The sequence below is a fragment of the Heterodontus francisci genome, chromosome 13 (genome assembly GCF_036365525.1).
Source record: "Heterodontus francisci isolate sHetFra1 chromosome 13, sHetFra1.hap1, whole genome shotgun sequence".
Lineage (NCBI taxonomy): Eukaryota > Metazoa > Chordata > Chondrichthyes > Heterodontiformes > Heterodontidae > Heterodontus > Heterodontus francisci.
Genome location: NC_090383.1, coordinates 2,579,392 through 2,605,127, shown reverse-complemented (window position 1 = coordinate 2,605,127; position 25,736 = coordinate 2,579,392). Strand labels below are relative to the sequence as shown.

Here is a 25,736-nt window from a genome sequence, read left to right as displayed (position 1 = left end):
TAAGTGATTGCTGAAGTCTACATATTTGAGTAATTCACATCCTTAACTGATCATAAAACTCAATTAAATTTGATAGCGTAGACTCTACTGGATATTCTGTGCTGCCAACTGGAAAATAAAAGCCCTAAAATTCTTGAATTGAGGCAGAAGGTAGGTATGTGCTGTGTAATGCAGAATTGGAGTGATCTTTGCAGGATATATGCCTTAGTTGGCTGGTATAAAGTAGAGGTTGCTGATTCCCATAAATACAAATATATGAAATTATGCCATTTTTCTAACATGTCTTTGTGTTCTGAAGAACATAATTTGTAAAATATTTGGCATCCCAAATACGTGGATTTATAAGTTTAAAAATTAATGTTTCCAGTGGTATTTCAGGTAGCTGAGATTATTCCCAAAAAAGCGCTTCATGCTTTTAATCATTACTCGCAGTTGACATCTTGTTTTCTTGCTTCCATCCAGAAACAATTATAAGTTTTCTTTGCTGTCAGTCAATGTTTAGCATCACAATACCCATGTTTTGTGCTTATTTTTTAAATGTGTGAAGGGATGCAGCATCTTCCTTTTATAATACTGCAGTGTTTTCGTGAAAATATTGGACTCCTTTCAACATTAAATTATTTGATGGATAAACATGTGCTTAAGTCTGAATTTTACAAAGTACATAAATATATTTTAGGAACTTGATATGGTAATCCAGAGGTTTGGAGCTACTGGTTGTGTTGTCAAGTGTCTCATACTTCTATGAAACCACTCACTGAAAGCAGGCTCGCTTGGAATAGGGAGTTTTTTCTGATGAAATAACGGTACATCATTGGAAAATATATATTACTTGGATACAGAGAAGTACATTGCTGGTGAAACAACAAGGGAAGTTCTTTACTGTGTGATTTTTACAGATGTTCCTGTAACAGGCCAGGAGTAACAAGATAATTCCACAATTGATGTTGCTCGTGAGTTGGTAAATCAGTGAAGAATTAATGTCTCAAAATAACTGCTTCAATAGGCATTTTCTTATACTGTGACTTACTGTACCTAAGCTGAATGATTTACATAAATGTGAAATTAACCATAGGATTTGCCTCAAGAATCTAAGTTAAATTTTCTTAAAATTTTGTTAATAGTTGAAAACATTTTTCTTCCTGACAAAGTTAATTTAAGTCCCCACCTGATGTATCCCCAGGGTTGCTGAGTATCACTGGAGCATGAAAATTAGCCTCTGTGTTGGGGAGTGGGAGGAGGGGAGCAGGGGCAGTGTTTAATATGGGGAATCAACCAGAATTCTGCAATTGAATGTTAACCTTTCATCCCAGTTGGAGTGTGTGTAGGGGGATTGCTGATGTTTTAATGTCCAAGCTTCCACCAAGTGAAGAAATTCCCTTGACCAATATTCCTAATTTTAACAATAGCATTACATTTTTCGACATAACATGCTTGAAAGTTGAGTCTGACCATCTGCTCGCACAGGGCATTGTAGTAATGTCACTGGACAGGAAGTTCTGATGAAAAGTCACCGACCTAAAACATTAACTCTGTTTCTGTCTCCACAGATGCTGCCTGACCTGACCAAAAAACATTTTTTTGTTTTTATCTGCTTTTCTCCTTTCTTCTCGCTCCTCTCATTCCATGTCCCTGTTAAGGACAATTGTATGATTCTATAAAGAAATTATAATAGTACAGCACAGAAGGCCATCAGCCCATCGAGTCCGTGCCAGCACCCTTGGAGCAATCCAGCTAGTCTCACTCTGCTCCCTCCCCACATTGCTGCAGTTCTCTCCCCTAAGCATGCATCCAATTCCCTCCCAAATGCCATTACTGAATATGTATCCACCAACTTAACAGGCAAATCCCAACTACTCATTGTGCAAAAAAGCTATTCCTCATGTTGCCTCTGGTTCCCTTGCCAATCACCCCAAATCTGTGTCCTATTGTTTATTGACCCTTCAGCCATTGGAAACAGCTTCTCCCTATCACAAGAATAATTCCAGGGATGAGAAACTTCAGTTATGAAGAGAGATTGGAGAAGTTGGCACTGTTTTCCTTGGAGAAGAGAAGTCTGAGAGGTGACTTGATAGAAGTATTCAATATCACGAGGGGTCTGGACAGAGTAGATAGGGAGAAACTGTTCCCACTCTTGAAACGATCAAGAACGAGAGGGCACAGATTTAAAGTATTTGGTAAGAGCAGCAAAAGTGACATGAGGAAAAGCTTCTTCACACAGCGAGTGGATAAGGTCTGGAATGCGCTGCCTGAGAACGTGGTGGAGGCAGGTTCAATTGAAGCATTCAAAAGGGAATTAGACTGTTATATGGAAAGGAAGAATGTGCAGGGTTATGGGGAGAAGGCTGGGGAGTGGCACTAGATGAAATGCTCATTTGGAGAGCCAGTGCAGACATGATGGACCGAAAGGCCGAGTCTGTGATCACTTCATCCCAACCTCTCAAACGCCTTCGTTAAATTTCTTCCAGCCCTTTCTGCTCTAAGGAGAACAACCCCAGCTTCTCCCGTCTGTCAACATAGCTGTGATCCCTCATCTCTGGAACCATTCTAGTAAATCTCTTCAGTACCCTTTCCAAAGCCTTCACTTGCTTCCTGAAGTGTGGTGCCCAGAATTGGACATAGTGCTCCAACTGGGGCCAAACTAGTGTTTTTTTATATATGTTTAGCATAACTTCCTGGCTTTTGTTCTCTGCTTTTATTAACCCCAGGATCCATATGTCTTATTAACTGCATTGTTAACCTGTCCTATCTTCAAAGATTTGTACACAAACACCCCTGTCTCCGTCTGTCCACACCGTTGACTACTGAGACAGGTGAAATTTGAAATATCCATCATTAGTACCTTCACATCACAGCAGGTAGCATTTTGCCATTGACTAGTCATAGTCTTCCAAATATTAGCTTGAATTAGCAGCTCTTTTGAACCCTAAATCTACTTGTGGGATTTTGATCTGCACTTCCCAGAAAGTAGAAATGTAGAACAAAACTGGGATCAAATAGCCAATTTGCTCACAACTGGCACCAACGTTATAGCAAGCATAATATATTGCTTTGAGGAAAAGTAGATGTAGTATTTGGATGTGAATCAAAAATGACCAGCCTATGGTTTCCCCAGTGATTCAACTGATTAAGGCAGTGAGTAGCAAAGCTATAGTCTCGGAAGGTCAAAATTAAATTTTTCTGTGCGAGGGAACTCTCTTCTTCTGGGACAGTAGATGTTATAGTGGGCCTTACTAAAATAAAATAGCTGCAGTTCCTTCCCCCCCTGTTTGGAATTCATTACCTCTTTTTAGCAGAGGTCAATGTGCATGCACACATTATCTGAAGATAGGCTGGCATTCGACTATGTTGCAGTTCATGTTTCAAAAACATTGGCCATTTATGGAGGAAAGGGAAGAGAAAGTGGTGGAAAAAGGGCGAAGGCACCATATTTACTGAGGTCGTGTCTTTATTCATGGATATTGTCATCTTTATTTCTTCCTGTAATTTTCATTGTCCTCCAGATCTACCTTTTTTGGGTGTATATCTGAATACAATGTATTCTAGACATGGAGTTAGATTTGAAAAAGACTGCCTAGTGTGTCCTTAATTTGCATCTAACCAAGATTTTAACATTTAATTAATATGCACAGCACTAATTAATTCCAAGCCTCATCGTGAGTACGAAAAAGGAAATGCATCAGTGTGAATATTAAATCCGCCAGCATATTTTTACAATCGCAGTTGATTTTGCTGTCTGGGATTTTGTAATTATTTTGCACATGGATTGAATTTGAGTAGATCCAAATTATAAATTTGCCTAATACACAATGCTTTAGATACAAAGCCATGTTGTATTAGTACAGCCCTTTTATGAGAAGGATTTGCAGCAAGCAAAACAGACAACATCAGAAATTCACACATCAGGCACACAGCCCAACTCCTGCATCTGCCACGCCTTTCCTAAACTAAGACTCCAGGGACACTAATGAGCTTTGTTTCCAGCTGTTCTCTTCCCTTTCTCTACCCTATGAACCATCAGCTCCAAATGCAGTGCTGAGTGTTGATTACTTTTTTTTCATTAAGATTTCCATTGCTTTTGCTGTTTTGATCATGGCTGTCATTATGACCCTAATTGTTTAAGCAACAGTCTGCTGGCTAAAGCAGAAATACAAAATGCCAGACTTTTGCTAGTTACATTTTTAACTGTTCAAGAACGTTTTCTAGCCCTGACTAGATCTGTTTCGAATTTACAGGTAACAACCAAGTTCACAATATATTTAAAACAAGGTAACACATTGTGAAATTTTGTTATTAAACTTGAATGTTTACCAATAGTGTTTAACAAATGTCAAGTGTGTGATAGTAGAGCTGCCAATCTCCAACTGGTACACACAGAAAATGATGGACAATTTGGCAGCCTTGAATTACATTGCATTCTGCCCAGCGACAAGGGAGCTGTGCATACAAGTGTGTGTGTGTGCTGAACTTTTAACGTTGGAGAATGTGGCCTTTTTCTGACATTTATAATTATCTTTAGAATGTTTTCAAAGTTCCCAGTCCAACCTCCGTGGGTGTGAGCTTTCCTCTTCTGTGCATTCGGCTGAGTTACATTATTGCTTTTGCGTTAATACAAACTCCATAACAATTTGCATTGACAAAAAAGTGATTAGCATGGTAAGTAATTTACTCTGTCCTGATGTGAAATCACAGATGATTGTCCTTTAGATTACTAAAACAGTGTGTGGGAATATATAATCTTTTTTTTTGCTCTATTTTTAAAATTCATGCTAGATTTTGGTTGATTTGTTTCATACTTGTCAAAGTTTTAGTTGTGTAGGTGGTTTCAGTATTATTAGCTTACAGCTGAGTGTAACTCTTGCATTTTTGAGTAAACCCACACAATAAACCAAAAGTGGCAGATGTGAGTTTTATCCTTGGGAGTGGAAATATATTATGTGTATCACCTGTTCTGACTTGATGTTGATTTGTACTATATAGCATAGTGTTGATGCAGTGTCAAGCATGTTTATTTTTTACTGTTGCTGTTCGGTATCAGAGTTCTTAACAATTGGAGAAAACTTCAGAAATATTCATGCACTTCTTTGTCCATGTAACAGTTCTCGTTTTTTGAAAGAAGCATTTTGTAAATCAAGTATGTGCAGTTTATCACCGGAATAATTCTGAGTGCAATTGACTGTGTTAACTTTAGCTAGTGGCAAAGTTGCTTTGAATTTACTGATCAGCCTCAGGGAGGAATACACCCTAAACAACTTAGCCAGTGTTTTTGTTTTCTTAAAATATACGTTCCAGGCTGATTATTGAAATCAGCTTTGGAAATGCACATTTTGTGTAGATTGTGAATACTGCCATTAAATTTACAATGCAGAAATGATAGCATGATGTGCAGACATTTCCCATGCCTCTTGACGAATGAGAATCCATGGATTTTTCTCCTCTTTTACTCTCTCCCATCCCAGCCTTCATGTGAGCATAGACACTGTGTGTTGGTAAAGTCCACATGTACACACTTTCAGCAGGTTGAGAGCATGAATTGTTTTCTCCCCTTTCTTGCCCTCCCTCCCCAATCAGAGGAATGCTGAGGTCAGTTGGGGTACTCCTGTTGCATCCTGGGCTGAGATCATCAGCATAGACTGGGAATCAAATCCTCCAATCTTCAGATTTGTGGAGTTACACATGTCTTTACAAACCGAGGCCTCAAAATTTCCATTTTTAGTTTAGGTATCTGGATTAATGCATGCTTTCCATCAAGAGCACTCCCATTCTATACACAATTCTACTTGTTTTGGGAATAGTTTGATACTTGGCTTTTGTTTAGAAGAATAAACAGAATAGCAAATTGAGTCATAACCTCCACACAAAGCAAAATGCAGACATACTTTGAGTCATGATTTTCTTTTGTCTTTGCACCTAGTGTTAGCTTATCCATACAGTGACCTACTAGGAAGTTTGTTCATTCCTAAATGTGCATCCTGTGTCTCATAGTTGAGGGATAATCACGTTTAATCCTGTGCCAAATGTTTTACATTTATATATCCTCCTCTTCAGTTTTCCAATTACCAATTGAATGATTTTATTCGTTAAGCTGCTACGAATGGGTTTGTATCAGTTGAGATGCTTGTCTGGTATTGTTTGAAATAACTAACAGTTGCTGCCTTCACCTAACAATGTGCTTAGGATACATATCAAAAATTATATTGGGTCTTTGTCATCAAACCTCAATTCACAGTAGTAAGACTCTTGAGATTTTTAATAATGTAATGTTTAAAGCACAGACCTATTGAAATCCAAGCAGCTTTCCAAAATAATATGGCAGGTACTTGTATCTCCATATTTTTGTGTCCTCAAATAAACTGAGCATTCTTGCTATTTGTAGGGCTGCTCAGACTTTAATTGTGAGTAAATAGTCATTTTGTTTTTCCTTTTTTGACAGGTGGTTGAACAGACGCATTTCTTTACTAGGAATTTTAAAGAAGGTGTCTCCACATAATTCATGCCCTGTATTCCTTTAATGGATGCTGGCTTGTGCTTCAATCAACCTGCACTGTCAGTTTTGCATCTGGGCACATAATTGTAGGTCGTTGTAACCCATAGCCACTGAACATATAAACAGTATAATTTAAACCAGTCGTCCCAAGGAACTCAAACCTGCTACTTATCTTACTCAGTTTCTTGTGGCTTCTGCTCTTGGCATGCAAAAGATATATACCTTTTATACAATAACCTTTTGGCTTCTGTCAACTCCTGCCCCATCCCCACCAACCTCTCTGATCTCACGTCAACCAGCTGTGTGCCAGATACCCCATTTTACTGCAACTGTGTTCCTTTGGAAGGTAATGGATTTTGGAGACCAGCTCCTCATTTTGGGTAGTCAGATTTTTGCTTGTTTTTTTTTATGTTGTTAGGTAGACTCTGACTCTATTAACCAGCTTTTCGTTTATACTCTAACCTCCACCCCCTCCGCTGCCCCATCCAAACCCCTTTTTAAAATTAATTTCTGTATCACTTTTTTCTGCTTTCCAAAAAAAGATAATCTAGGAGAAGTTTTGGTTTAATTTAGGTTTGTTTTAGTTTAAAATTTGCTTTCCATATAATTTTCCCAGCACTAAACCAGTCCTCCAGCTAGCCCCCACCCCTGACACACAAATGCCGGGCATGTGTCTGTGGAGATGGTGATGTCTTCATTAGTTTGGTTATGAACTGCTTGCTTCATTCTCTATTTGAAGTCATCTGTACATGTTGATGGAATTTCTGCTTTCTAATCACACTTGGCCATTCTTATTAATTCCACTCACAGTGGTCGCCCTGTTGTGGACTTTTTCATAAAAGTTGCCTTGTCCATTGTGAGCTACAGAGGTCACTGTTATCAGCAGGAATGCATTCTTGATGTATGTGTTTATTAAGTACATGGTTACATTTAAATTTGAATGAAGTATTTTCATCTTGATGCTTAATAATGCATCATTCTCTCCCCAGCCATTTTAACAAAGGGTGAATTGCATATTACTTGCCTACTATTGGTACATTTCTAGCGCCTTGTTGTTACTCTATTATATGGTGAGCTGTTCTGTACAAAATTCCAGCCTGAAACCAAGTTGAAGGCACACATTGAATGCACTGTTTATATTCAAAAGTGTGAAGCAGTTGGAGCAAACTGTCCCTCTACAGCTGTTATTGGACTTTGGGATATGGGGTAGTTTTTAAAAAGAAATCTGATTTGATGAAGTTGAGGCATTTTAAACCTCTAAAATGCAAGTTCAAACTTCAACAGTCATCAGAACTCTGTTGCTATAGTTTCTAATTTGAGGCTTGATCTTAAACTGTGACTCTTGATATTTTAACAAGCGGTGTTGGAGCTTTTGGACTAATTTAAACTCTGTTGAATAACTTCAGTTTTCCTTTCTTCTCGTGGTTTCTTGAATCCACTTCTGACTCATTCATTTTGACTTGAAGTATCCTTGGCTGGAGTCTTGAGGATTAGAATTGCTGGAAAAATTCAATTTCCAACCCAGAGATCCACTGTCTTTTTTTTGTGTTTACCTGCTGGTAATTATGGTGAAAATATTTTCCTGGAGAAGAATCAGAGGAACTGGTATTCCAATTTAAAGCTTCTTAATTTGCTAGTGTGCCATCTAGTGTGATAGATTGGAAAATAAGGGATAGCATTTCTAATCTGAGAGCTCTAAAACTTGTACTGGATGAGACAAGAGACTGATGGGTAATCTAATGGGGAAACTGTATTTTGACACTCATCTCTAGGATTAGTGAATCTGAAACCCTCAGTCTGCAAAACAGAGGTCTTTTAATGTATTAAAAATAACCTGTTATAAATAACAGTTTCCAAATACTGAATACCTGAGTAGTATGGTATGGTATTGCAATCACCTAAGGGAGGTTTCCTGGGAGTGTTGGGCAAGAGGGGGGTGAAGGGGAAGGGACTCTCAAGTTCTGATAAGATAAAAAGGGAGCTAGCTAAAGTAAACTGAAAAGAAAATTTGCTCGATAAGACTGTGCACCAACAATTGGAAACTTTCAAATGGGAGATTATTTGGCTACATACTAGACAATTCCCACTGGAAATTAAGATGGTGCAGCAAAAGTTCTCAGTCATTGGATGAGTAGAGAAATTTAAAATATGATTCCAGGAGGCGCTTAACAAATCTAGGGCTAAAAATGCACTATGGAACTGAATACAAAAGAGAAGCAAAAAATCAGACTGCAAGAGGCATATGAAGAAGACTGGCAAGTAATATAAAAGGAAATCGTAAAGTATTTTATAAAAGCTGAAAGGGTAGAAGAATGATGAAAGGTCACCAGAAACGTTAACTTTTTGCTTCTCTCTCCACAGATGCTGCCAGACCTACTGAGTATTTCCAGCACTTTTTGTTTTGTTTCAGATTTCTAGCATCTGCAGTATTTTGCTTTTATTTTGGGGTAAAAGAATAGTTAGAGGCTAGGGCTGATCAGCAATACTAAATTAATATTATACCTTGGTTTTCAGAGTTTAGAGGAATAATCCCTAACCTCAGAAGGGGTACAAAAGGAGAAAGTGGGGCAATGAGATAGGATAACTACATAGATGAGGGGAAAATTGGTAAAACTAAGTGAAATGGCATCTGACCCTGACTGCATGCATCCTAGAAATAGTCACTGAGTTAGCAAATCAACAAAAAAGAACTTGCACTTATAATAGCCTCTTTTGTGTCCTTAAGGCATCACAAAGCATTTCACAGCAAATGAATTACTTTTGAAGTGCACTCATTGTTATATAGGCATGCAAAGCAACTGAACACATGTGGCAAGGTCTTCGAACAAGAGATTAATGACTTGATGATTTGGTGATGGCAGTGGTTGAGAAATACATGTTGGCCAGTACATTGTCTTCAAATAATGGCATGGGTTCTTTTAAATCCATTTGAGCAGGCAGATGGAGCCGTGGTTTAATGTTTCAGCTGAAAGATGCCGCCTCTAATGATGTGGCACTTGCTAAATACTGCACTGAAGTGGAAACCTAGATTATATATATCCTTAAACCCTGCAGTGTGGCTCGACCCATCTCTTTGTTATTGAGAGACAAGAATAATACCACTGAGTCAAGCTGACACTTGGGAGAAAATCAACAAAAGGATGATGAGAGAGGTTAGAATCTTTTTTATACAGGTGGTTATGACATGGAATGTCCTGCCAGTAATAGTGGTGGAAGCTAAATCCATAATAGCTTTCAAAACGAAGTGGATAGTCTGGAAGAGAATTTAAAAGGTACTGGCACTATGTGGTTCTCTCTTTGCTGGTGTGGGGGCAAGTGTCAAATGGTAGTCTGGACTTTACTGGCTTGTGAATTGTTTTGTTTTAATGTGTATGTATAGTGTGAAATTTGTTTGTCCACTCAAACTGAAAAAATACTCAGCACTCTGTTTTATTGACTGCAGTTCCAAATATGGGTATGGGGAGACCATTCTGAGTTGTGATAGGATAGAGTATGACAATTTGTGATAGTGGAAGCAATCTGAGGTGACTATATTAAAAGTATCTCGATAGTGTATCGTGTAATTGTATTACTGCCTTTGTGCATTAAATCTGTAGCCTATTGGTGCCAATTTGTCTTGTGTTAAATTTGCTGCTGCATATAATCTTTGTACTGTGGTAAGTGAGGGTTTGTTTTCTATACAGTAGCACTTAATAAGTTTGTGTATTTTTCTAGACTGGAAGCTGAAACTCCATGTTAACTCTGGCTTGTTATAAATTGCATCTGGGGCAATGGCAGTGTTGTCTGTTAAAGCTCTCAGGCCTTTGTGGTAATTGATGGTCCCCTGGGATGAGAAGGAAAAATAGTTCAGTCTCTGAAGTTGAAAAATTATGGCATCACTAATGTAGAAACGTGAAAACTATTTCCAGAGTTCCTAGACTGTGGACATGTGTTATAAATTTAACTAGTGCCAAATTCTGGAGTAGTAAGAAAAGGTTTTAGTGCAAATAAGTTGGGAGAAATTTTAAATAGTAATATCTATCTAACCAAATATGAAGCTATCTTTTGTTTTTAAGACTTTACAATAAAAAAATTATAAATGCTGTGAGTGGAGGAAGAATGTTATTTTTAACTTTTAATGATGGGAATGGATGTCAGTTTTGAATGTTTTAAAGATCTTGCTACTTAGACTTTTCCAGAGCAAAGTTACACTCCCTTAGTAGTGTTCCCTGGGAAATATATTTAATAGCTTTCTGTTACATATTAGGAATTTTTGTATGTTGTGCTGGAAGTATGCTGGGAGCACATAAACACATATTTAGGACTGAGATGCTACGATAAATGTGTAGGCATTTTCTTGACTAATGGTCACATTAAATTGTGCATTTTGTAGAAATGTAGTACTTTATGCTTTGAGGTTATACTTTGTATTTACAGCTGCCTTATAGTAAATAGTTGTACTTAATATGCACATTTCACTATTGTCTCTGTAACGGAGGTTTTCCCCTTCTCCAAAATGCAGGAAAATAGGATATAATGGAAAGGAGGTATATGTAGGCAAGATTATTTTTTTTTAATAGGCTGCTTAACCACTTGGATATAATAATTGTACCAGGAAAGCAATTTTAAGTAAAAGTGAATCCAGCTCTATTATCATTCAGTTGACTATCTTGTTTAAAATGGAATTCATATAATGTGTAAACGGAAATGTGTATTTGAGATCCAAGTTACTTCAATTGGTGGGCCTTCTCAACTTCTACCTGAAACTTCGCTTCAGTTGATTTCCTTATGAATTTGCCCTGTGTTTTGAGGGGTCCTCACTGCTTATACTTGTTACTTATTGTCATAGACACATTAGTCAATGTACACCAAGTATCTGTGAATTTTCAAAATTATATTATCTATTAGAATCTCTATTACACAATGCAAACTGTGATGAACTCATAGTCTGAATTATATAAACTGTGTTGTATTTATTTACAGAAAATTTGAAAACAAATAATGAAAAAGCTGTGTCAAGATTCCAGACTCTGAAGAAAAGTATAAAGTGTGCTAAACCACCTCAACCAGCTCATGTTTTCTCCTGATCAAGAAAATCTTTCTTCATCCACCAAAGCACCCATTAAATATGGAGAAATCATTGTGTTAGGGTAAGCATTTGTGTATGCATATGTATGTGTCGGTCGGGGGGGTGGTTAAAGGGGATAACTGGTTATTAGAGTTTCTGTCCCAAAACACTGAACTATACCCTTTTGCCGAGACCTTAAACAATTCATTATTTCTAGAAATAGGACTACCACCTAATCCATCTTTTCAGATCTTGCTTAAAATTCATCTCTTTGGCCCAACGACCATTTTTAAAATGACACCTCTGTAAAGAATGGAGTATTTTTCTGTTAAAAGTGCTATAGAAATGCAGGTTGTTGGTAGTTGAGATGATGTGTTATCCTTTTGGTTTTGGAGAAGCTCTACATGTTTGCAGCTGTTCTTATTACTGCTTTACTTTTTAAATTGTATTTTGAATCTGGAAAGGTTTCCCAGTTCAGAAATAGTCTTGATTGACACATCCAATCAGAATCTCTTCACCTATGGATAAATTGCACACTTATCCTGCATATTTCCTGATTATTAAATCTAAAGAGAAGTGGTGTATTTTTTTTTAAAGAAAATCTGCAAAACTAGTTACTTTTATGAATACTGCAAAAAAATGGTGTCATTGAGATTATCACAATGAAGACACTTGGAGTTGCGGGGGGTGGGTCTTACTTTTTAATTGAGAATTTATTTTGAAAATAAACCAACAGTAGACAAAAGAAGAAACCCCTGCTAGTTGATATGAAGAGGAAGTGTTTTCACATGAATTAACAGATAAACTTAAAAGACAATGCTGATGTTTGTCCCTATTTATATCATCCTTATTCGTAGGGTGCAATCATTAAACTTAGCTGCAGTGGTGAGATGAGTAGGGTTAAAAGATGACACTTAAGTTTCATGTTACTGAAAATCGCTTCTAACAATACCTGTTTTCCTGTGAGGCTAACGGACCTTTTTTTAAACTCAAACGTAGACCATGGATTGAGTTGTACCCTTCAATGTATAGATTTCTTAATTTCAATACCTGGAATTATTTGGGAAAATTCAGCAGAATACAAGTTTCCTTGCTAAAATGAATAGATAGATAAATGTTTTTGCTGGAGAAGATTATCATGTCTCGTGTTATTCAAATGATATTTAAGATTTGGCATAGGGTTTGTCCTTTTCAAAAGTATGCACTGCTTCATCAGCAGTGGAAGTCTGTTTAATAACAGAATAGGTTTTTCACATCCAAACATCTGGGGTGATAGTCAACAACCAACTCCCATTTCAGCCTGTTTTTCATCTTCACCATTACTGTCTTTTTTGGTAACCAAAAGCTTGGACGAAGAGATGGGTTTTAAGAAGACCCCTGAAGGAGGAAGAGATGCCGATGATTTGACAGTTGAGCACTTCATCTTTTTCCACTTTTCCTTCTTCAAAGTGCCTTCTTATGGTTGCCATCTCTTTAAGTAGCATGCCTCAAGGTCCCATTCTTGGCACACCCTATTCCTATGCAACATGCCACAATATTATCCAGAAACCTCTATATCTATGCTGACACCCATATTTGTCCTCATCACTTTCTAGTCCACGATTGCTAGTGTGCTGTTCAGCTGTTTGTCCAGTGTAATGTCACGGATGAACGAGAATTTTATTTAGCTTAATATCAGCAAGTTATTCTGTGCAGCGACCACCAGGAAAAGTGTACTTTAACCCCAGTTCCATTCACCCCAGGTGTTGTTCAAGGTTGTACACTGTCTTGTACAGCTGGGTGTCTTCTCTCGCCCTACATTTTATCCATCACCAAGACTAGATTTGGTGTTGTCCCCTCTGTACCACACTCGGCTTCCAGAAATACTCATCCATACCTTTCTCTCATTCATGATTTTGCCACCGCAGAGCTCTACTTCAGTCTTTTCTTTGCACAAGTCCACCTTGTCAAACTGCAATGCCCACATCTATCCCAAACTAAATCTCTATTACTTGCCATATCTGCATACACGTATGTCCAGCAGAGGCTGGATGGTGGTCAGAAGGGGGAACCCAGTCTGATATTGCCTTCCCTCCCAAGAAACACTAGTCAATTTTAGACCCCCCCCCCTCCCACCCCCTTCAATGAGATTAACTCTGTACAAACAAGGGATCAGATTGGGTGATTTTCTGATCTGTATGGCTACTAATTACCTTAATGATCTAATCCACTAAGAGAGTTCCAGGCTTTGTGGTGTTAAGGTTTTATCCTAGCTTGGTGGTGTTAGTTCTGAATACTGAAGCCCCTGTGAGTCTGTCTCTTGTCAGCTATCAATGTACTACAAATTTTGGTGGAAAATATTGTGACTATTGCATCAGCAATTTCATGCCGCTGCACCCTAAACAGTAACTGAAGGATCTAGCCCCTGAGTGTCATATGTTGTCTAGTTTGAAACATCAGTGGGCATTGATGAGTCTACAGTGTGTCAGATAATATGGTGTTGGAGCACTCTTAAGGGTTAGGACATGTGATTTACATTTTTTTTTTGCATGTTTCACTATGTGATAGCAATTAGTGAAGATCGGGTACGCCATTCTGCTTCCTTCCCGAGAAAGGCAGCCTAGTAGTCATCCTTTGTTTTGCTCCCTCTTTCACATGCAGCAACTGATGTTAGTGACATTGGTAGAGACCTGCCATGGTTTGCCAGTCCATCACCTTAGTTTTGGATGGTTAGTAGCATGAGCATTGCTGCAGATCAGCTTTTGCTTCCTATGTTCCAGAGATTGCTTTCACTGCTCTAGGTAAATTAGTACATCCAGGAATTTGGATTTGCTGTTTTTTTTGTTGACATGCTGACCTGTGATTTTCCTTGAATTCAGAAAGTGGAAGTCTGTAGCTAAAACTATAATTTTGTGCCGTCAGTCATTTAAAAAAAAAATACACTTTTTCCTAGAGTGCACTGATATGAGAAGAGTAATGGGACAGGGATCTCCATTGTGGTTTGAAACATTTTTGTAACTGAAGACTGGAAAATACCTAGGTAGGGTAGCACTCCTATCTAGTGCTATGCAGATTAAGTGAGATCACAGAGAGGATGTCCTGGTTTCACTCCCATCTGGAAAATGTTAACGTGCACCAACAAATTAAGTCGTTTTCCTACCTGTCCCACACTTCAATCATTCAAAAATACTTTTATAATTTTCTCTCTCCGTTTTCAGGAAAATAACCTCTATGCACTGCTAACTCCCATTTGTGTTTATTGAGTCTAGACTCCATAGGTGGAAAAGCTCTAATGTGAAATGAAGACTCTAGTAATGCAGGCATTTTGGTCCAGCTCTACTTGTTGCCACCAACAGGTGATGTTTAATCCAATGACTGAATCATAAATCATACTTTTGTGGACCTGCAATACCATTGCTTATTTATATTTGAGTGTAGTTAATGGTGGAAGAAACAGAACGCCTGTTGTTGACTGTCATGCAAAAGTGTTTTGAGGTGATCTGTTCTGATTTCTGGGACACAAGTAGGGGATGTGGATTGGCTTGACTTCTGACTACGCTCTTCAGGCAAAATATCTTGATAGTATTTTCAGATAAATAACCTGTGCATTGACAATAATGGCAATAGATGTACTGCTCAACTGTGTCCATGCCCCACGTTGCTTGTAGAACTTGTAACAGCTTTCAGTTTGAAATTGGATCTAATCATTTGAAACAAAAGCATCATGAACCTTTGGCATTCAGAGAGTTAATATGCCTAAAGAAACTCACCCTTAAAGCAGTAGAGAGTTTAATTATTTAAAGTAATCAGAGTTTAGGACTTAGCTAGAATTCTAAATATTTAATTACAATATTTGTATTTTCTGTATTGGATTTCTCTTTCTGTCCTATAAGGTACAACGGATCTCTGCCAAATGGAGACCGAGGACGAAGAAAAAGCAGATTTGCTTTATTTAAAAGACCAAAGCCGAATGGTGTGAAACCCAGCACGGTGCATGTCACCTGTACACCTCAGGCAGAGAAGGTATGTCTTTGAAGCCAGTAGTTTCCAGTTAATAAATAGACTGGAACCTTATTTATCCTGAACCTTTTAAATTGGAACACAAGTTCTTTTAAAGGTTGTATGCACTAGAGAGATGAAGTGGATTGGAATAAAACAGTTGACTCTGGGCATGGTTGCTTTGTCTTTTGCTAGAATTTGGTTTAGTGAGCAGGAGAAGGGTGGATTGTGGGCGACACAGCTGAACAGATGTCTCTGGCTCTGTAATAAGGAAGTCCCTGAGGTCTCCACACTTGGAGGTGAGAGCAGAAGAGACTGAGCGGGGCAGGGGGTGCTCAGAAAACAGCTTCTTGTGGAGAAAAGAAGCTGGCTGTTTTTGAATTTCAGGGTAGCGGTGGTGTTGGCAGAGGAGAGTAGTACTTGATGTGATCCAGCCCCGTCTGACGATAGATAGCTAACCCACTTGTGTGCAAGTCTGTGCCTCGTGGACTTGAGGAAACAAAGCAAGGGGAAGAACCAAACATGGAGTACTATGGACAAGGGTACTAAGGTGAAGGTGAGCGTGTGATTTCTTTATTCATTTGGAGGATGTGGGCATTTATCGCCCATCCTTCATTGCCCTTGAGAAGGTGGTGGTGAGCTGCCTTCTTGAACCGCTGCAGTCCTTGGGGTGTGGGTACACCAATAGTGCTGTTAGGAAGGGAGTTCCAGGATTTTGACCCAGTGACAGTGAAGGAATGGATGGTGTGTGGCTTGGAGAGGAACTTGCAGTTGGTGGTGTTCCCATGCATCTGCTGCTGTTGTCCCAGGTGGTAGAGATCACGGATTGGAAGGTGATCTCGAAGGAGCCTTGGTGACTTCCTGCAGTGCATCTTGTAGATGGTGCACACTGCTGCCACTGTGTGTCAGTGGTGGAGGGAGTGAATATTTAAGGTGGTGGATGGGGTGCCAATCAAGTGGGCTGCTTTGTCCTGGATGGTGTCGAGCTTCTGGAGTGTTGTTGGAGCTGCACCCATCCAGGCAAGTGTAGAGTATTCCATCACACTCCTGACTTATGCCATGTAGATGGTGGACAGGCATTGGGCAGTCACGAGGTGAGTTACTCGCTGCAGAATTCTCAGCCTTTGACCTTTTCTTGTAGCCACGGCATTTATGTGGCTGGTCCAGTTCAGTTTCTGCTCAATGGCGACCCCCGGATGTCGTTAGGGAATTTAGCGATGGTAATGCCATTGACTATCAAAGGGCGATGGTTAGATTCACTCCTGTTTGAGATGGTCATTGCCTGGCATTTGTGTGGTGTGAATGTTGCTCACCACTTACCGTGGCTTCAAGAGTAGGTCAGAGGCTAGGAATCCTGAGGTGAGTAACTCACCTCCTGACTCCCCAAAGCCTGTCCACCATCTACAAGGCACAAGTCAGGAGTGTGATGGAATACTCTCCACTTGCCTGGATGGATGCAGCTCCAACAACACTCGAGAAGCTCGACACCATCCAGGACAAAGCAGCCCACTTGATTGGCACCCCATCCACAAACCTTCACTCCCTCCACCACCGACACACAGTGGCAGCAGTGTGTACCATCTACAAGATGCACTGCAGAAATGCACCAAGGCTCCTTAGACAGCACCTTCCAAACCCATGACCTCTACCAACTGGAAGGACAAGGGCAGTAAATGCATGGGAACACCGCCACCTGCAAGTTCCCCTCCAAGTCGCACACCATCCTGACTTGGAACTATATCGCCGTTCCTTCCCTGTTGCTGGGTGAAAATCCTGGAACTCCCTTCCTAACAACACTGTGGGTGTACCTACCTCACATGGACTGCAGCGGTTCAAGAAGGCTACACACCATCAAGGGCAGTTAGGGGTGGGCAATAAATGCTGGCCTAGCCAGCGATGTCCACGTCCCATGAATGAATAAAAAAAAAAGCCCAAGCCTGGATATTGTCCAGGTCTTGCTGCATATGGACATGGGCTGCTTCAGTATCTGAGCAGTCGCGAATGGTATTGAACATTGTGCAGTCTTCAGCGAATACTCCCGCTGGATGGAGGGAAGGTCATTTGATGAAGCAGCTGAAAATGGGCTTAGGATACTATCCTGAGGAAGTCTTGCAGTGATGTCCTGGGACTGAGATGATTGACCTCCAACAACCACAACCATCTTCCTTTGTGCTAGGTATGACTCCAGCCAGCAGAGAGTTTTCCCCCGGATTCCCATTGGGCTGCATTTTACGAGCTCGCCGCCGATCAAAGATGGCAGGGCGTATGCAGGGATTTGTTCGTGGAGCTGCTGCGATATACATAGTGACTCATTTTATGTGGACTCGCCGCCGCTGGTAATATGGGGCGGGGCCTTCCTGACATCAAGGCCTGTGTCGGGCCTCTTCCGGAGGCATTTTCCGGCTCCCGACGTCGGGGGCTGGTAAAATTCAGCTCATTGACTCCAGTTTTGCTGGGGCTCCTTGATGCCATACTCGGTCAAATGCTGCCTTGATGTCAAGGGCAGTCTCTCTCTCTCTCCCCTCACTTTCTGGAGTTCAGCTTTTTTGCCCATGTTCGGACCACGGCTGTCATGAGGTCAGGAGCTGAGTGGCCCTGACAGAACCCAAACTGAGCAGGTTGTTGCTGAGCAAGTGCTGCTTGATAGCACTGTCAACGACGCGTTCTATCACTTTGCTGATGTTCGGGAGTAGACTGATGAGGCGGTAATTGGCCAGGTTGGATTTGTCCTGTTTCTTGTGCACAGGACATACCTGGACAGTTTTCCACATTGCCGCGTAGATGCCAGTGTTGTAGCTGTACTGGAACTGCTTGTTGTGGAGCGCAGGTCCTCAGTACTGTTGCTGGAATGTTGTCAGTGCCCATAGCCTTTGCAGTATCCAGTGCCTTCAGCCGTTTCTTGATGTCACGAGGAATGAATCGGATTGGCTGAAGACTGGCATCTGTGATGCTAGGGACCTCCAGAGTAGTCCGAGATGGATCATCCACTCGGCACTTCTGACTGAAGATGGATGCAAATGCTTCAGCCTGGTCTTTTGCACTGATATCCTGGACTCCCCCATCGTTGAGGATGGGGATGTTTGTGGAGCCTTCTCTTCCTGTTAGTTTAATTGTCCACCAGCATTCACGACTGGATATGGCAGATTGCAGAGCTTAGATCTGATCCATTGGTTGTCAGATCGCTTAGCCCTGTCTATTGCATCCTGCTTCTGCTGTTTGGCATGCAAGTAGTCCTGTGTTGTAGCTTCAGCAGGCTGACACCTCATTTTGAGCTATGCCTGGTGCTGCTCCTGGCATGCCCTTCTGCACTCTTCATTGACCCAGGGTTGGTCTCCTGGCTTGATGGTAATGGTAGAGTGGGGGATATGCTGGGCCATGTGGTTACAGATTGTGGTCGAATACAGTTCTGCTGTTGATGACCCACAGTGTCTCATGGATGCCCAGTTTTGAGTTGCTAGATCTGTTCAAAATCTGTTGCATTTAGCACGGTGGTAGTGCCACACAAAGCGATGGTGGGTATCCTCTGTGAAGACTGGACTTCTCCACAAGGACTGTGCGGTGGTCACTTCTGCCAATACTGTCACGGACAGATGTATCTGCGGCAGGTGGATTGGTAAGGACAAGGTCAAGTAGATTTTTCCCTCTTGTTGTTTCCTTCACCACCTGTCACAGACCCAGTGCTGTCCCCATGGTAGGCTGATGGAGAAAGTGAAGTCGCATGGGGTCCAGGGGTGTACTAGCTAGATGGATAAAGAACTGGCTGGGCAACAGGAGACAGAGAATAGTAGTGGAAGGGAGTTTCTCAAAATGGAGACGTGTGACCACTGGTGTTCCACAGGGATCCATGCTGGGATCCCTGTGGGTTTGTGATACACATAAATGATTTGGAGGAAAGTATAGGTGGTCTGATTAGCAAGTTTGCAGACGACACGAAGATTGGTGGAGTAGCAGATAGTGAAGGGGACTGTCAGAGAATACAGCAGAATATAGATAGATTGGAGAGTTGGGCAGAGAAATGGCAGATGGAGTTCAATCAGGGCAAATGCGAGGTGATGCATTTTGGAAGATCCAATTCAAGAGTGAACTATACAGTAAATGGAAAAGTCCTGGGGAAAATTGATGTACAGAGAGATTTGGGTGTTCAGGTCCATTGTTCCCTGAAGGTGGCAACACAGGTCAATAGAGTGGTCAAGAAGGCATACGGCATGCTTTCCTTCATCGGACGGGGTATTGAGTACAAGAGTTGGCAGGTCATGTTACAGTTGTATAAGACTTTGGTTCGGCCACATTTGGAATACTGCGTGCAATTCTGGTCGCCACATTACCAAAAGGATGTAGATGCTTTGGAGAGGGTTCAGAGGAGGTTCACCAGGATGTTGCCTGGTATGGAGGGCGCTAGCTATGAAGAGAGGTTGAGTAGATTAGGATTATTTTCATTAGAAAGACGGAGGTTGAGGGGGGACCTGATTGAGGTGTACAAAATCATGAGAGGTATAGACAGGGTGGATAGCAAGAAGCTTTTTCCCAGAGTGGGGGATTCAATTACTAGGGGTCACGAGTTCAAAGTGAGAGGGGAAAAGTTTAGGGGGGATATGCGTGGAAAGTTCTTTACGCAGAGGGTGGTGGGTGCCTGGAACGCGTTGCCAGCGGAGGTGGTAGACGCAGGCACGATAGCGTCTTTTAAGATGTATCTAGACAGATACATGAATGGGCAGGAAGCAAAGAGATTCAGACCCTTAGAAAATAGGCGACATGTTTAGATAGAGGATCTGGTTCGGCGCAGGCTTGGCGGGCCGAAGGGCCTGTTCCTGTGCTGTAATTTTCTTTGTTCTTGTTCTTTGTTATTTGACTCGGCCAGCTCGGTCAGTAGTGGTGTTACCGAGCCACTCTTGGTGATGGAAATTGAAGTCCCCCACCCAGAGTACGTTTTATGCCTTTGCTACCCTCAGTGCTTTCTCCAATTGGCGTTCAACATGGAGAAGCACTGATACATTAGCCGAGGGGGGCAGTAGGTGGTAATCAGCAGGAGGTTTCCTTGCCCATGTTTGACCTGATGCCTTGAGACTTCATGGGGTCTGGAGTCAATGTTGAGGACCCCCAGGGCACCTCCCTCCCGACTGTCTACCACTGTGCTGCCACCTCTGATGGGTCTGTCCTGCCGGTGGGACAGGATGTACCCAGGGATGGTGATGGCAGTGTCTGGGACATTGTCCGTAAGGTATGATTTGGTGATTATGACTGTGTCAGGCTGTTGCTTGACTAGTCTATGGGACAGCTCTTCCACCTTTGGCACAAGCCCCCAGATGTTAGTAAAGAGGATTTTGCAAGGTCGACAGGACTGGGTTTGCCACTGTTGTTTCCGGTACCTTGATCGATGCCCCGTCCAGTTTCATTCCTTTTCTTAGACTTTGTAGCGGTTAGATACAACTGAGTGGCTTGCTAGGCCATTTCAGAAGGCAGTTAAGAGTCAACCACATTGCTGTGGGTCTGGAGGCACATGCAGGCCAGATCAGGTAAGGACGGAAGATTTCCTTCCCTAAAGGACATTAGTGAACCAGATGGGTTTTTACAACAATGGTTTCATGATCACCCCTAGACTAGCTCATTTTTAAATTCCAGATTTATTAATTGAATTCAAATTCCACCATCTGCCATGGTGGGATTCAAACCCATGTCCCCAGAGCATTAGTCTGGGGCTCTGGGTTACTAGTCCAGCGACATTGCCACTACGCCGCAATCAGTAGATTGACAGTTTTGAAGTGTCCTGGTGAATGGAAGGATAAATGGTAGGAAGATGGCAGCTTGTAAATGCAATTTTCGGTGAATTGGGAGGAATAATTTTTTTTCAGGCGTAAAGCAGAAGGACGTGCGATTAGTAGGGAGTACAGAGTGTGGGTAGTGAGTGCTTCAAAGAAGCAGTTTGAGATGGCCTCGTCTATGATTGAGACTATTGGAGTAAAGAGGCCACCCATAAAATGGCATGATTGAGGGGAATGAGAGGAGACGTCAAAATGTGTTGAGATGGAGACTGAAATCAGCAAGCAGTGATTGTGTGGAGCCTGAGGGAGAAATGGGACTGGGGGCGGTAGCGGGTTTTGAAGGAGAAGCAAGAGGAGCAATACTGACAAGTGTGAGGTGATGCGTTTTGGCAGAAGGAATAGGGAGAGGTTAATATAGACTTAATGGCACATGCAGGAACAGGGAGTGCATAGATCTCTGAAGGTGGCGGGATGTACTGAGAGAGTGGTTAGTGAAGCATATGGAATCATGGGCTTCATAAACCGAGACATTGAGTACAAAAGCAGGAAATTTATGCTGAACCTTTGTAAAGCTCTGGTTAGGCCCCAACTGGAATATTGTGTCCAGTTCAGGTCACCACACTTTAGGAAGGATGTGAGGGTCCTTGAAAGGATGCAGAGGAGTTTTACTAGAATGATTCCAGGAATGGAGGATTTTAGTTACTGTGTTAGGTTGGAAAAGCTGAAATGTTCTCTTTAGAACAAAGGAGATTGAGGAGAAATTAGCTAAGTTAGACAAGGAAATACTGTTCCCATTAACTGATGATACAGGGACTAGGGGACACAGATTCAAGGTTTGGGGGAATATGAGGAAACACATTTTTACTTAGCGGGTGGTAATGACTTGGAACTTGCTGCCCACAAGAGTGGTGGAAGCGGAGACAATCAGTGACTTCAAAAGGAAATTGGATGGCCTCTTGAAGGTAGTAGACTTGCAGGGCTACAGGGATTAAGCTAGGGAGTGGGACTGACTGAAATAGCTCTATGGAGAGCTGGCATGGACTCGATGGGCTGACGGGCCTCTGTCTGTGCCATAACTGACTTTGTCTCTTTGAATAGGGTGAAATGCTCGAAGGAAGAAAAGTGAGGATGAGACCTAGGTGTGATTTGGTGATGAGGGCCACACTGCCACTGTGGTGCTGTGTCTTGGAGTGGTAATGATTTTGACAATCATCTTGTGACAGAGGGATGATCTTTGATAGTTGAACCGAGGACCCTGCGATGACGCACACTGGTAGAGATATCTGAGGGGTGTGATTGGCTGTCTATTACAACTACCATCTTCCTGAGCGTCAAGCGTGACTCCAGCCACTGGAAAGTTTATGCGTTAACTTCAGCTTTGCTAGGACTCGGTGACCTATTCAGTCATGGGCGGCCTTGACAATGATTCTCAGCGCCCTTCAGCTCTTGAAGCCTGTTTGGATCAACGGTATAGAAGCAAGTAGCTCTGGTGGAACCTAAACTGAGCATCGATTAGAAGATGTCACTTGATAGCACTATTGATAACTTTTTCAATCGCTGTCCTGGTGATTGAGACGAGGTTGGTTGGACAGTAATTGATCTGGTTAGATTTGTCCAGTTTTTCATGGATAGAGCCACTGTAATTTTCCTTCTGTGTTATCAAATTGAACTGTTAGCTGTTGCTGCCTAAACACGCCATTTATATTGTGGAGGTGTGCCAGCGATGATGGAACTTCATGTCACTTCTTTGAAGTCACAAGTGCGTTATGGAAGGAAGGAAAACTAATTTCTGTACGGCAGTCAAGTCTTATTTCATATTCATCCAGTGCTACACATATACTTTCAATGGTAGAAAATATGTAGCAGTTTCTAGGCTGAGGGCAACATCTGTGGAGTAATTACTCTCTCTGGTAGAAAAAAAGCAGATCAGAGCCAGGAAAGAGAGATGGAGAAAAAATTACAAATTCAAAATGGCAAGATCCAAATGTCACAGAGTAAAGTTCACGTAAAGGAATTCAGTGGACTGTGGGGGCGTTGTTTGGAGAAAATTGACCATAGTCATACATTACTGTGAAAAACCTTGTATATTAAACGTTTTTCTGCTTCTCAATTTGCACACCAGATCAGAAAATGTGTAAATATGTTTTAAAATTTGGTTTGAATGCATACTTACAGAAGAACATCTGTCGCTTGTTATAGTTCAGTGATCAGAGCAATTCTTTTCCCAGTTTAATTAGTAATGCTGACTTTAAAGTAAAAAGAGCTGATGTTTTTGGCATGTTCCTTAATCTGTCTGTGATGCAACATAAATTAAATGTGGGTGGGTTTTGAAGGAAAGGAGTGCTGTGCTTTTACAGACACTAAAACGTTTCAGTTTTTTCTGTATCAGTGTTTTTTCTTAGAGCGAGTGGAAAATGATGCAGTAAACTAATGGATTAAATTTCATTTTCTCCCACTCTCCCCATGCAACGGGCGATGTTAGGAATTCCCTGTTGGTTCAGTTGGTACATGTTAAATCTTGCGTGCTATTGGGCATTACAGATTAGGAAGGCCCCTGGCGCATGCCAAGATTGTGGAGTGCAACAAGGAACTGTGATTAGCTTCTGTATCTCTGGGCTGAGATGAGGCAACAATCTAGTGACCCGGGCTGGAGTGTGTGTAAGAGCATGTCATTTAAGGACAGGTTCAATATTAGCTGTGATGCCTTCCAATGATTAAATCGCTCTGATTCTTAATGACCACCTATAAATTATTTCCTTAGCACCTCCGTTCTGTGCACAACAGCAATGCCTGAAGCCCTAGTTTGGGAAAAGAATGAGTGCTAGAGCTGCATTTAAATAACATTGGAATCTCTGGCTCAGCTGCTTTCACATGGGTCAAAAGCATCCAGAGTTACTGGAGTCCAATCATGAAGGCTCAATTCAGGACTATTGCACTAGAGTGTTTGTGCTTTAAATGTATCCTCCTCCTCCTCCCCCCCCCCCCCAACTGCCATGGCCTCCACTCTCGCCCTCCCCCACCCCCCCTCGCCCCCTTACCCCCACACCCTCCTACAAAAAAAGATAGGGCAGAGCCTTCATAAACATTTCAAAAACCCGCTTCAAATGTAAGGAATGAGTACAAATTATTGAGAAAGAGATTGATGAATGCGCTATTACATTTGGCTGCTGTTGATTGATTGAAGCTGATGGGTGATAATACTACAGCCCCCATCCATTTTCCTACTGAACCTAAGTGCATTATAATTGGCATGGAGGGAGATGCTGCAACTGACGAGGTTGTAGTGATCTTGGGTCATCAAGGAGGGTGTCATCCCAGTTTAACATGAGTGGATTGCTATTTTGAATTCAGAATATCTGAGCTGTCTTTAAAGAGTTCCACAAAAGTGGACCTGCTTGCTGGGAATGTACTGCTTTAGTTTTGTAATCTTCCTTTCATTGAATTTACTCTGTCCTTTTTTATATAGGCAATAAGCAACAAGGACCAACACAGTATTTCATATACACTGTCTCGTGCTCAGACAGTGGTGGTAGAATATACACATGACAACAATACAGATATGTTTCAGGTAACATATATTCCCTTTTTTTTTTCAAAAAAAAGTTTTTAATCTTTTATTTATGTACAACAGCACAGGCATCTGAGTGTGACTGGCCTATCATAAAAAAGGGAAGTTCCAGCTCAGCTATGGACACTTAATCGTCACATTAGCAACATAAACTAGGTGATCTCTCTCTTCTAGCTCACACTGAGTAGAACTTAATTTTAGACTGTCACCCAATTCATCCTTATGGCAACAGCAGCAATTCTGTTGCTCAGCAGTAGGGCTTTTAGCTTGTTTATTGGACAACTTTCTCTGTGTTGTCCTTATTTTTAGCAAGATTATTTAAAGAACTTGAATTTTTTTCAAGTTAACATCACTTAATGTACTGCAATCGTGGCATCAAATCATTTGCGATTAAAGTCTTTACAGTTTTTTTTTCAGCTTTAGTCAAAATCCAATTTGGTAAAATTGTTGGTCTGGTTTAAAAGTTGCATGTCCTGCCACTGGCTCTTTATGACAACTGAGACCCTGCAATGTTACTTGCATAGTCTTCCAACGTTCTGTAATTACATGCAGTAAGTAACTAGTTCCAAACTCTCGAAGGTTGGAGATAGCAAAGGGGGTTATTGTGTGTGTCAGTTACTGGCTCAGTCCTGAACCATGTTGTAACAGATATCTATTATATCTTTTCGTGTGGATTAGCTAGGCTGCAATCCTGAGATCTTTCATATGGAAGGCCTAGCTGCTGCTAAGATAAAAAGAAAAAAGGAAATCTTAAGAGCCTGTAGGTAGATGAATCCCCAATTTAGGTTGAAAGCACTGCATGTTCATGGCACAGAACTTCTCTCTAGTCTCTGACATTTGTAAGGGGTGTGGCAGGCCAGATATAATGAGCAACTTATCAGATTGTGAAGGTGGTTA

General features: G+C 41.2%; 1 protein-coding gene across 2 annotated transcripts in view; it reads left to right on the top strand.

Annotated features, from left to right (window-relative positions):
• Positions 1–25,736, top strand: part of LOC137376178 (E3 ubiquitin-protein ligase pellino homolog 1) — a 41,190-nt gene that overhangs the window by 5,256 nt on the left and 10,198 nt on the right. For both annotated transcript variants that reach the window (XM_068044249.1, XM_068044250.1), the window contains exons 2-4: positions 11,450–11,616; positions 15,407–15,536; positions 24,738–24,839. In XM_068044249.1, coding sequence (XP_067900350.1) covers positions 11,540–11,616; positions 15,407–15,536; positions 24,738–24,839 — 309 coding nt within the window. In that variant the 5' untranslated portion in view covers positions 11,450–11,539. The remainder of the gene's footprint in view (positions 1–11,449; positions 11,617–15,406; positions 15,537–24,737; positions 24,840–25,736) is intronic.